Consider the following 12,391-nt stretch of genomic DNA (forward strand, 5'->3'; position numbering starts at 1 on the left):
AATAATAAGTCAGTAAGACCGTAATCATTTAAATTTTCGCTCCAAATTTATAGACCAATCATAAGGCCGAATTTATTTATGGGTTTTATTTCATGACGTGCAGAATGGTAACCACGATTAAAGATATACGTTATATATAAGGTATATCTTTAATCGTGATGGTAACACAGAATAAATTATTGTTGGTAATATGTGGTTAATATCAATATTGTTCTGTGATATCATAGAACATATTATCATGTTAAATATATGCTAATAAAGTAGTATCCACTATCCAAGTTTAAAGACCTTACTTCTTTAAAACAAATACAATTAACTATAAATCGTATTCAGTATTTTTTTAGACTTACACTGTCGTTCGACACGGAATTGTATTTGTAAGCTAACGATGAAATTGTGAGTGGTTTTGCTTGATACTGTGTTCAGCATATAAAAATTGTTTTTTAGATTTCCGACGTACAAAAAATCCGAAATGCAGCGTGAAGACAAACAACTGGAGCTGGTGCTTGAAAATTTCCAGAGCAAGTTGAATGAGTTTAAAGCTCAAATATACGCTCTTATATTCAAGCTAGAGCACGAACGAGACAATGTCAATTGGACGACAGTGCTTGATACATTCGCTGTATTCTCAACACAATATACTGCCATCATGAAGTATCTCTCCTACGAAAAGCTTCCACAGTTACGTAACTACAGTGTGTTGCCACTGATGTTAAACCCTGAGCGCGATGAGGATCTTGCGCGAATTACCGAGAATCGAGTGCCAGCCCTGTCCCATGACATTGTACCCGATTTTTTGCGTACTAAAACTGAACCTGAAGTTGAACACAAACTCATGCAGGTCACTAAAATTTTCTCCTCACATTATGTCCAATTAATGTGATTAAATTTGCTAATATTTTATGTATGATTGGTTTTGCAGGTTGAGCACAAGGCGGGTAGCTTACAATTTGAAACAGCACAAAAACAGCTGGCGGCATTCAACAAAGTAGTTAATCATGTATTGGACTTAGTGTCTAAAGCCAGAGAAGAATGGGAAGTGGAAACTGGAGCTCGTGTTGGCATTGGTCAAACTTCATCAGTTGCAGACTTGCATACACTTGTATCGGCTGTAAGTATGGGTAAAAAATTTGAAACCAATGGTGCCACAAGTATCTCCTGGTGGTATGATGGTGCCCCCCGACTGGTAGACCAGTTACTCCTAGTATGGGGCCAAATACACCACCAATGGGTATGATGCCTAAACCACCTCCTGGAATGAAGACCAATGTAAAGACTGCTGGAGCACCTCATCCATATAGATAAAAAATTTCATAAATGTCACATCTTGTGCTTTTCTTTTTAATGTTATATCAAACATTTTTTTCATATCTATGTTAATAATCGATACGTTTTTAGTATATATTAAAAATTGTTATGGATTAATACAATATTGTAAATAAATGTAAATGTATTTTAATGTACATAATATTGTCAAAAATGTAGTTGATTTTTTTATAAAATAAATAAAATAATTATTTTATCAATAAATTAACCTTATAGTTCAACTTATACAGATAACCTAATAAATAATTTTGTTTATACCAAAAAAGAATTACTACAGTAAATAAAAAATGTTTCAGTGTTTTAAAAACTGATGTTTTTGTAAAAATCACTGAAAATTGTATATTGTAATTGTATTGTACTGAGCAAATTTTTCATGTTTAATACTTACCTATTATACAGTGGTTATACATTCAGCTTATTCTGTATGACTGAGCTTTAAGTATTTTCTAAAAAGAAAATCCAGGATAAAAAAAACTACCAGATATTCTGTGATATTGATAACAATTTAATATTAAGGGGATTGGAAAGCAGTGATTTTCTATCTTTGTCTTACATGTGGAACATAGGAAAAATAGCTATACGCACCTGACAAAAATTAAGATACTTCTAGTTATTCAATTTAAAATATGTAAAGATGTTTGAATTGGTATACAAGTTTACTTTACATCGGTCGAAGCATATTTTTAATATATTTAATAATAAAAATTGACAAATTTATAAAATTTAAAATATTTATTTTAAATAATAAAACAATCGAAAAAGTTCTTCGATCGATGCAAAGTAATATTCTGGCCAAGAATAAACATTTTTATTAATATAAACAAAATTCAAAATTTTAAAATTTCTATTAATAACTTAAAATTTAAAATGTTCATTGTGTATAAAAATGATTTAAGAAATAGAAGTGTTTGTTTTTTGAGAAATAAAAAATTATAAAAATTTTTGAGAATAAATTGTTAATAGAAAAAAGATGAATGTAACTGATACAAATTTTTTTTTAATTTTTAAATGAGATATAAAACTAAGAGTTACCTCTTCTTATAATCAAAAAATAACTAAATATTCTCTATAAAAACTAAGTTTTAATTAATTTTTAGGTGAGAAATGTTTAAAAAATAATGAAATGAGTTGGGTAGTACAGAGGGCATAAACATACAATATGTATCTACAGCAATTTAAAATCCCAATACTAGAAAATAGAAGTAAATATTTATTGAAAAGAAAACAAGTGCATATAAATAGTATGTACTAATTTAGAATTGATACGCTTATTGATTATTAACTATAGATTATAGCTTAAACACTAAATTAATTTCTATAGATATTCAATTTTATTTGTAATTATTATTACTTTTTAAGGATAGTTAAATAAAAATTATTTACATCCTAACCTAAATTATTTATCAGTGGAAAGTAAAAATTTAAGGTTGAATATTTAATATTAAGTTTGATGAATAAAATATTATGTACATTTATATATTTAGTGGCACTTAGAGGTTTCATTCAATTTTGCTTTGATTTCATATCATATATCATAATATACATGAAAATATTCAGAAAAAATTATTTCCTATTTTTATACAATGAAACAACTTAATTTTAAAATAATTTAATATGTCAAGAGAAAATGGAATTCTTAAACATTAATAATAATACATACATTGAAATAAAACATTGCTTATATAATGATTTAGTTTTTTTTAAAGCTTTTCAATATTGGATAAATATTATCATAGGCATCATAAATTTCTTGACGTACTTTGGCACCTGCAAACAGCAATAAATATTTTTGAAATTGAAAAATACAAATAAAGTTAATAATTATCTAGATTAATGAAACATTTTAGTGTCTAATTGCGATTTTGTTAACATTGATACCAATAATTCCTTTTTAAAATAGTATAAACTAGTCTTAGAGATAGAAAATTGTTATAATAATAAGTTACCTGTCAGTACAAACTTTTCCAGACACAAAAATGAGTAACACAATACGTGGTTTAACCATTCTGTAAATAAGTCCAGGAAATAGTTCTGGTTCATAACTAAATAACAATAAAAAATCTATTAGGTCTAAATATACTAAATTTACAAAACATAACGAAAGAAACTACCTGCTAAACTGGCCATGAGTGAGCACCAATCCCTCGAGACGTATAGGAAACTTCACGTCACAACTGCCAACCATGTTTTGAATTTTAAAGTCTAAAAACTTTGCCTAATAATAATAAATGGTTAAATGTACGCACATATAAATAAATATATTATTCTATCCAAGACATTAGTAAGACTTACTGGAAAGCTGAGCTTTTGAATGATCCTAGCATATTTCCTTGCCGCCAGTCTAGAATCTTCTTCACTTTTTGCACCAGTACATACCATTTTACCAGAACTAAAGATTAAAGCTGTAGTACGTGGTTCACGTATTCTCATTATGACAGCAGCAAATCGTTTTGGATTAAATTCAGCATTACGTGCATGTAAAGCAATGGTTTTTTAGGTCAAGCCGACATCCAAGATTTACCGTGGATACTATATTCCTTGAAATAAAAATAAATACATACAATTATGTAAATAATATACATAAATAAGAGCAACTCACTGGAGTTGAGGTACAATCCCGGGATCAGCAGAAGCTGGTGTCATAGGTGTCATCGGAGCAGGCGTTGCTGGGTTTTGAATGGTTTGTAGCGCTGGTATAGTTGATGACGATGAACTGATGGATGTTAAAGATGGCATACTTTGATGTACCTACAAAGAAATGCTGGTATAAATGCCTGGTTAAAAAATAATATTATTGTGTAAATAAATTGTTACGGGTGTTTGTGAATGCATCATGCTGTGTGGTGTGGCGTAACCCATGTTGTTCGTCTGATATATTTTATTCATTGACTGTTGAGTCGGTAGACTACTAGTACTCATAGCTAGACCTTGTGGTTGTAGCGGTGGCATTTGCATAATCTGTTGGTCTTCTTCTGGTTGATGTACTGGGGTTCCAATACTGGGAATACTGAACCCCGGACTCGGTAACATTTGATCCATTTTAGAAATATGGCACCTTTTCTTTAGCTCCTAATAATAGTAAAAATATTAAACTATACAATTTTGTGAGTTATTTTATTTAAGACTCTAATCTCATTTAATGGGAGAATTGAAAGCCCAGATGCCAGTAAAAAGAAAAGATAACATTATTAAGTAGTAATATAGCTACTCAGAATATAATCTCATCACTCAAATCTTGAAATCTCGCAGTTGTCCAAAATAGAACCCTTTAGAATCAAATTCATATTGACTCTCTCAGCTTACTTACCGTAAATCTATTCGGTTCATCTACACTCTACTTCTATCAACATTCAACAGTCCTAGACAAACTGGTGGGCAAATGTTGATATAGGATTGAATACTTAGTTACGATCGTTGAACTGCTAAATTCTGTCGTCTACATAATTTAAGACGATGAACTGGATAAAGGAATGAGATTATTTTTCAGTCGACGAGACGATTAACACTGCCAGTCCTCGTACCGTTTATCGAAAAATTGCAGAAATGCAACAACTGTTTACTGAAAATGAAAACGGCATAAATAATACCAGCTCTTAATTTGAACACGATGAGAATTTTTATTTTGATATATATCGAAATAGTCGAAATATATTTGTTTACACACAGACATAACTTACTTTAGAACTCGGAATCATTATTTAGAATCCCGATTCGCGGCGGTCGTTTTATCAGTTATCGTAGCCGTCGCCGCCCGCGGACAAAACCACTGAAGATATTATTATTATTGTTTTATTCTGTGATATTATCAACGAAAAATAAAATCATAGAACATGTTCTATGGCAAAATTGAATGTGATTTGTGGCATGCACCGAATTTTGATTACCCGCCAAAACTTAATTTCAAATTCAGATCATCTATTCTGTATTATTACTACAATTTTAATTTTATGTCGAACAATGATCGAGAGCGAAATATGATAAAAGTAATACAATTTACTAGTAGTGTAACTTATAACTTATTAGACTTTAGTTTAGAGTATTAACATAAAATAAATTTAATTTAATTTATTCTGTGGTATTTTAGAGTATCCGAGTATAGACATAGTATGAAAACGGGGATGAATCCCGTGGAAAACCGGGATTAGTGAACTTTGTACATCACATAAGGTACGTCATGTCACGTAGAGGGTAATCGGAAAAAAGTTTAGTGACAAATTTACGGAAATAAATTTTTTTGTACAGTTCTATAGTTGTACTTTGTAAATAATACGACTGAAAAGGGCGGAGGAATAACCGTTTTGCAAAACTATGAACTTAAGCATACTTAACTACATAGGTATTATTGTATTAAGCATCAAATTGTATGGACATTTCCCCGGATGAAGCGAAATTAGTTCTAGATGCTGAAGATTTGAGAACTATTAAAAAATTAGGACGAATTCATACTGTAGTCCGTATAAAAACATGTCTACAAAATGTATGAATACAAAATACAAGCAGGCAAAATCGGTGTTAGATTTTTTAACAGCCGTAGTCATTACACAAGGTTTATAGACTATAATCTATAAACCCGGGTCATTACATAAGAAAGAGATGTGCCTAAAATATTATATTGTAATTGTACATAATATTATTAATTATTATATAGGTACACTATTGTAATATTGAATGTTATTTTATTATTTTAAATTTTAAATTAAATTACTTTTTCCTGGTGTAGGACTTTTTTTCCGCGATTCCACGTAGAGTTTATCATGTTTAAGTTCAATATCTACAGTTGAGACACTTGACAGATATTTTAAATCACATGCATTAGTCAATAATCATTGATCATTTCATTATTTGTTATTTTGTTGAGTCAAATACTCGTAAAATCAAACCTCCCGTTTAATTTAAAGTTTCGGGAAACACATAGGTAACTATAGTGCACATGTGTAAAGAGAGCAAGTCAATCAGGGCAATGGCGCTAAATTGTAATAATTTAAAACAAAAGGTATACAAATAATTTACAATATTTAATTTAATTTAGAACCCATGTGGCCATGTATGATATTTTAAATATCTAACCATGTAACCATGTAGGGTGATTGTGCGAGTGATATGTAGATATGTTGGTGGTTGCCAGTTGGTACCTACTTATACCAATTTAGAGTTACCAATAATTTACATTACAATTTATTATATAAAAATAGTATTACTTCAAATACTTCGTAATCGCTAAAATTTTTATTTCGATGGTTTTAAGTCAGTGGCATCCGAAAGAATGTATAGTGAGACTAAACTTGCAGCCCAGCTGTCTCTATTCTTTTCTTAGAGACGCTCGATAAACCGGGATAATGGATTCTTTAACAAGTAGTCCGAGTTCCAATAAACGTCATCATCCCTACAGTCGAAGATTGGAACTACAGGCAACGCCCGTGTAATGACATGAGTACTAAGTTATTTTTTTTCGATTGATATCTCCACTATTCCGTTACTGGATTGTATATCCCAATCAATATATATGTGAATTGTAAAATATACTAATCGTAGTAACTAGTAGGTCAATTATTAAATGTTTTGCTGTTTTGCGTTCAGAAATAACCAAATTGTTTTCCTAAAAAAAAAATAAAAAGCTATCTGGAAAAAACTTCTTTGTGAACTATATATACCTATATATATTTTGAATATTTCATAATTTATTGAAGAAAATTCCACTTAAAATTTCACAAGTTAAATTCTATTTTTTATGATTCTAGCACGAATAACATGTAAAATTTCATATAAATTAAAAGTATATAGTTTTAGTGTTGGTTTTAAGGAAATAAAAATTTATCATTTTGCCCCCTTTTCGGTATTATGTTTTGATTGTAATTTTTTTTAACTGTTTACAAATTAGGGATAATGATTTATTTTAAAATTTGTAGATTGGCATTGTCTACTTCCAACATTGCTCAAAATAATAGCAACAAGCCCATTGATGAATCTAAAGCTGTAATCGATGAGGGAATGAAGCTTTTGGTTGGCAGTGTTAAACAAGTAGCACGATGGTGCCGATTGTTATCATTTTTGGAACAGACCAAAATTATTTACCAAGTATTCGGTACATTTTATTATTTATTATTTTGAAATCTATAGTATATCTATATTCTATGTATACTTAATGTTATTATCTAATTTTAATATAAATTGCAGTATGTAAAACTACTATTTAATATTTTTTGGAATAGGGTTTTAATGTTTTTTAGTTTTAGGAATTATGGATTCTGTGATAACTGGCAGTAATAGATGTGAAAAAATCTTTTGTTTACGCAGTGAACATAAAAAATCTGGAATAGTATGTGTATTTTATGAAATAGACAGAAAAATGCCTAATATATCTAAGGGAACATTAGTTTTGTGAGTGTTATTTATTAAACTATACATAATTATAATAAAATTAAAAACTGAGGTTAAACGTTAAACTCATCACCACATAATACGCATGCAATTAAAATGTATCTTTTAATTATACTAAAATTCATTAACAGATGTACTGGTCACGTAAAAGGAAAAAATAAATTGCAAATTTTCACTATTCGAGAATTACATGAAGACAAAAACACATTTGACAGAATATCTTTAGTTAGTCATTGGACAATTAATGATATTTTAATATATAAGGTGTAGTATTTTAAGCAACTTCAATTGTTAATTATATTTTTATTTTTTGATCCTATAGAAAAAGAATTTGATTAATTTTAGTTAATAAGTATATATAAAGGAAATGATAAAATTAAGTATTTAAAAAATAAATTCATATTTATTATTTATAAATTTATAATCGATCACTTATATCACTTCCATTTTCTTTTTTATTGGCTATTCTTGAGCCAAACTGTAAAGCTCGTTTTGGTAAACATGCTGCATTTACAAGTCCCAATTTGAAAGCTGCTAATCGTAACAATAGTTTTTCACCCAGGTTGATTGGATATGGTTCTTTTGGCCAACACCTAAAATATTTTTATTAATAAAAATAATAAATTACCAACTATTGTTTACATAATTAAATATATATAACCGTTGCCATGGTGCAAGTTCTCTTATAAATTCTACAAAATGTTCATCTAAATATGGAGTACGTAACTGACGGCCATGATCACAACACACACGATTATCTCGACCTAGATTACGTGAAGGTATTTTGGAAAAATCTTTATCTAACTCTTCATTCAGTGATTGCCAACCATGTCGCTGTAAAATTTTTCTATACCTTGTATAACCGCCTAATAACTCGTCTGCACCCATTCCAGACAATAAAACCTGTGTAATTCAAATATTACAATGAATATTGAACAATATCTAGTTATAAAAAAAAACTTAATTTTAACTATAAAACTAAACAAATAATTTTATTATTTTGCTTGTACAAAATATAATCTAGAAATTCTATATTTATCTACTCCTATCTTAATAATAATTAATTCTTTGAAAAACATTTTTATTTCGGACGGTATTCTGTAATGATTGTTAAGCACGTTTTATAAGAATTTTTATTTCTCTAAATATTTTGAATTGAAAAAGTTACCAAAATTTATAATTAAAAAACTATTAACACATAATTTTTTTTTTATGTAATGCATAATATCACTTTATTTAAATTTTTCTTTTGGGATTGTTTGCGATCTGTCTAATTGATTTATAGAGAGCAAATGACATTGTCTAATATTTTGAGATTTTTTTTTAATTGTCTATTTGACTACACAAATCTATGGTATACACTTTAACATTACTACATAATCATGAATGAAGTACATAATAGTTTTGCAATATCATATGTGTATAAAGATGATAAATTTCATTGTCGCGATCTATAAATAATGTATTAATTTCATAAACTATTATTACTAAATCAACTAAGTTATATAAAATACATGTTTCTGCTCACTTTACAATTAATATTAATAAATTCAAGTTTAATATAACTAAAGAGGAAGTTCAAATTAGAAGTTTCAGTGCTAAATTACTGAATGTTTCCAATAATCTATCTTAAACATACTACATTTATACAAATTTAATGTTAATAATCCTACTATTATTTAAAAGATAATTAAAAACTAAATACACAGTAAACTACTTAACCTAGTATTATTATGAAAATTAAAGCATATTGTATTTAAATTACATACTCGAGCAGGGGTTTTGTAAGATTTGCCATTACATTTACCGAGTCCTCGAGAGGCAAACCACAATGAACAACCTAGACTATCATCTAGGACAGTTTTTAAGGGATATATGAGATGACGTATAGTGTCAAAACGTTTTTGTTGTAATTCAACATTTGGTATATCTATCTAAATGTACAAACAATGTTCCAAAAAAAAAATGTAATAGTTTTACTTCAATTTATTGTTCTAGTAAAATGTCACTCACTTTTATTAAGTTCCATCGTCTAGTTGGACATAATATTTTTAACTCTTCTAATGTATTTAAACATGTTTGTCTATCTGGACATTCAAAATTGTTAGAATTTGCTGGTCTTTCAAATGAAACATTTAACAAATCAATCGGTTCATCAGATTCAACATATTTAGAAGCTAATAGAGCTAGTAATGCTGAATCAATACCTCCTGAAAATAAAATAGCAATTTTTGCATGATCACATTTGAACTCGCACATTTTACAAGCCTTTGGATTGATTGTTGTTCTTTTTTGAACTGACTGTGACAAATGGTGAATCAGATTACTGACATTCTTACAAAATTCTTGGTGTGATAATAGCTCAGACATATTTAATTGATCATTTTGATGTAATATAGAATCTTCAGGGTTGGTGACATGATGAACACAGATTTGTTTAAAATATTGTAATTCATTTGGAATGTCATAATCACAATCAAAACGTGTGTGTGACCACTGATATAATTGAGGAACTAAAACATTAATAAAGCAGTTAATGACGACTCCCATATGATTGGAATAATATTATATATTTAGACATATTTACTAATTATATATTTACATAATATTTACCCAGTTTGCATGCATTTAAATCAAATTTGAACAACCCAATCGCTGGCACTTCTTTTAGATCTGGAATGTCTTTGTGTCCAACGGAAGTGACAATTAATTTATTTGTACTGATGTTCCATAACAAACTGATGCGTCCTATTGGATCTCTTCCGACCCACAAGACTTTTTGTTCACAGTCATAATAGATAATGGAATATGGACCATGGACAGAAGTCATAAGCAATTCCATGCTACCTCCATCGCATAGAAAATCTGATATTATTTTTGTATCGCTGTCTTTAATGCTAGCATTCATCTGGTAATAGGAATTTTTAATAATGAGTCTATGTCAAGTATATATATATTAATTTAGTTGACTTACCGTCAGATTCCAACTGTACACATCACCATTCCACAGCAGTATATTGCCCTTTCGATCCATATATGGTTGTCCGGTGGGGCGTTCTCCTTGAGTCCACAATATATTGCCCGAGAACAACGCAGTGTATCCATTAACATTAACCTGATGAGTGGAACCCACATCCGGGCCCCTCTTCTGCAGCGACGATCTACACTTGCTAATCTGTGGACATAACAGAGCTGAGAAATTCAATTTGAATGAGATGACCATTGTATAAAAGCAGCAACCGCAGTAGACGCCAGTAGATTTACCTCGCCACACACGGTTGACCCTTTGACGAACGAACAAAATATACCGCACATGTCGAAATCGTAGGTCGATTTATGTCACTGGACCAAGAATGGGTTAATGGATGGTCATCGACAGGTCAGCACAATGCCAACCTATTTATTTGTTGGGCTAAATTTTTCACAATATGCGTCTTACCAGTTACACAGCCGCGTGCCCGCGTAGTGTAAGCAGATATTATTGTTATAGCCAAAGGTGGGTATACTTTTTATCTCGTGAAAAAATGTTGACCCATCATTACGACGTCGTGTTCGTTATCAGGTCGATCGACGTCGGCGTGTGCGCGAATCCGTTAACACCATTTGCTAACAATCGACGAGCCGGAGAATGCGTCGTGATCAATTATCTAAATTCTAAAACGTCGGCAATAATATTTGGATTTTGGATCGGTACCGCGTTCGGCAATATTACGATTTACAACGAATCACTTATCAGTTATCAAGTATCAACGTGAGCCGCCAATCGCTTATCTCAGTTATCACTCGGTGACCGTCGATGATCGGTTACAGCAGCTCTGCTGACTGCTATAGTGCTATAGACTCTATAGAGTAATGTGGAGTAATGAAATAAAATAAAGTCAATAAAGAATAATGGTTTCAGCACGGAAGATCTTCTATATAAGATCGTGGGTTAAACCGGATAACTTACATATTATTGTGTTCAATGAGTCTTTGGGAAATTGTTTAATTTCTTCGATAAGAGAAAGTGTTTTAGGATCTAACTAATTTAAATCTTTAATAAAATTTCATCAGGTACAAATCGTGATTTTATATTTTTATGCTATTAATAATAGAATCTAAAACAGAAAAAGCATTTTACTTAAATTTTGTATAAGGAGTTATAATTCTAACTTCATCCGAACACATCACCAGAAGTTTTTTTTAATATACAATTATAATAGTAAGGCAGTAAGACACAGAGATCTTTTTAGGGCCCTAATAATAGTAACATTTTGAATATCTGTAGAATAATGAAAAGTACGGCTTTAATTTATCGTGATGAAAAGACACACTACACAGTACCTTTTTGTATGATCATGGCGCTTATCGAATGACACGATGACACTATAAACTTATAATACATAAATCACAAAATAGACACACGGTTACATTTACATGTTGCGGTAAAATTGTTCTAAATATAAATACATTGCCACGTTGGCTTTTCTGTCTGGCGGCCAAATGGTCAATCACTAGGTATTTAATTTTTACAATAATAACAATAATATACCTAAATAATTATTATAATATTCTATAAATCTTGGGAAATGAGGGGCTCCTTGACACAACAGGGCCGGAATCGCGGACTAGTGCCATGCCGACAGTACATTGATGACATTGATGTTAAAAATAACCAAACTACTAAAAGCACAAACTAAGGTTTTAG

General features: G+C 30.0%; 4 protein-coding genes across 6 annotated transcripts; 2 read left to right on the forward strand and 2 right to left on the reverse strand.

Annotated features, from left to right (window-relative positions):
- Positions 1-236: 236 nt before the first annotated feature.
- Positions 237-1,530, forward strand: LOC132922507 (mediator of RNA polymerase II transcription subunit 8). The gene is given in 5 exon segments (XM_060986071.1): positions 237-396; positions 448-841; positions 923-1,123; positions 1,125-1,175; positions 1,177-1,530. Coding segments are annotated over 5 exon segments (783 nt in total). The 5' UTR covers positions 237-388; the 3' UTR covers positions 1,306-1,530.
- A 1,256-nt stretch (positions 1,531-2,786) lies between these two features.
- On the reverse strand, positions 2,787-5,137 carry LOC132922506 (uncharacterized). Its single transcript, XM_060986070.1, is given in 10 exon segments — positions 2,787-3,093; positions 3,273-3,282; positions 3,284-3,368; positions 3,438-3,541; positions 3,619-3,819; positions 3,821-3,863; positions 3,926-4,074; positions 4,141-4,395; positions 4,634-4,885; positions 5,004-5,137. Coding segments are annotated over 8 exon segments (894 nt in total). The 5' UTR covers positions 4,366-4,395; positions 4,634-4,885; positions 5,004-5,137; the 3' UTR covers positions 2,787-3,016.
- Positions 5,138-6,370: 1,233 nt separating this feature from the next.
- LOC132922509 (spermatogenesis-associated protein 22-like) lies at positions 6,371-8,110 on the forward strand. 2 transcript variants are annotated; one of them, XM_060986073.1, is made up of 4 exons: positions 6,371-6,745; positions 7,233-7,408; positions 7,554-7,704; positions 7,836-8,110. In XM_060986073.1, exons 1-4 carry the CDS (start codon positions 6,663-6,665, stop codon positions 7,972-7,974), a joined length of 549 nt encoding a protein of 182 aa, XP_060842056.1. In that variant the 5' UTR covers positions 6,371-6,662; the 3' UTR covers positions 7,975-8,110. The 2 variants fall into 2 exon arrangements, with proteins under 2 accessions (XP_060842056.1, XP_060842057.1); XM_060986074.1 differs by having other exon boundaries at positions 6,387-6,745; positions 7,560-7,704.
- Positions 8,088-11,481, reverse strand: LOC132922503 (asparagine synthetase domain-containing protein 1). Of its 2 annotated transcripts, none has more exons than XM_060986066.1 (7): positions 10,969-11,481; positions 10,679-10,879; positions 10,318-10,612; positions 9,718-10,217; positions 9,474-9,638; positions 8,366-8,607; positions 8,088-8,297 (listed from the first exon to the last, which is right to left on the reverse strand). In XM_060986066.1, exons 1-7 carry the CDS (start codon positions 11,017-11,019, stop codon positions 8,123-8,125), a joined length of 1,629 nt encoding a protein of 542 aa, XP_060842049.1. In that variant the 5' UTR covers positions 11,020-11,481; the 3' UTR covers positions 8,088-8,122. The 2 variants fall into 2 exon arrangements, with proteins under 2 accessions (XP_060842049.1, XP_060842050.1); XM_060986067.1 differs by having other exon boundaries at positions 10,679-10,896.
- Positions 11,482-12,391: the final 910 nt, after the last annotated feature.

This window comes from Rhopalosiphum padi, chromosome 2, assembly GCF_020882245.1.
Source record: "Rhopalosiphum padi isolate XX-2018 chromosome 2, ASM2088224v1, whole genome shotgun sequence".
Taxonomy (NCBI): Eukaryota; Metazoa; Arthropoda; class Insecta; order Hemiptera; family Aphididae; genus Rhopalosiphum; species Rhopalosiphum padi.

What these genes read in the sequence shown, in the direction of transcription:
- LOC132922509 (XM_060986073.1), top strand. Translation starts at nt 6,663, where the DNA reads ATGGATTCTTTAACAAGTAGTCCGAGTTCCAATAAACGTCATCATCCC. An exon ending in GAACTACAGGCAACGCCCGT is followed by an intron (nt 6,746 to 7,232) that starts GTAATGACATGA and finishes TAAAATTTGTAG; the next exon opens with ATTGGCATTGTCTACTTCCA. An exon ending in TCTAAGGGAACATTAGTTTT is followed by an intron (nt 7,705 to 7,835) that starts GTGAGTGTTATT and finishes ATTCATTAACAG; the next exon opens with ATGTACTGGTCACGTAAAAG.
- LOC132922503 (XM_060986066.1), bottom strand. Translation starts at nt 11,019, where the DNA reads ATGTGCGGTATATTTTGTTCGTTCGTCAAAGGGTCAACCGTGTGTGGC. An exon ending in GACGATGGAACTTAATAAAA is followed by an intron (nt 9,639 to 9,717) that starts GTGAGTGACATT and finishes TTGTACATTTAG; the next exon opens with ATAGATATACCAAATGTTGA. An exon ending in GAACTTGCACCATGGCAACG is followed by an intron (nt 8,298 to 8,365) that starts GTTATATATATT and finishes AAAATATTTTAG; the next exon opens with GTGTTGGCCAAAAGAACCAT.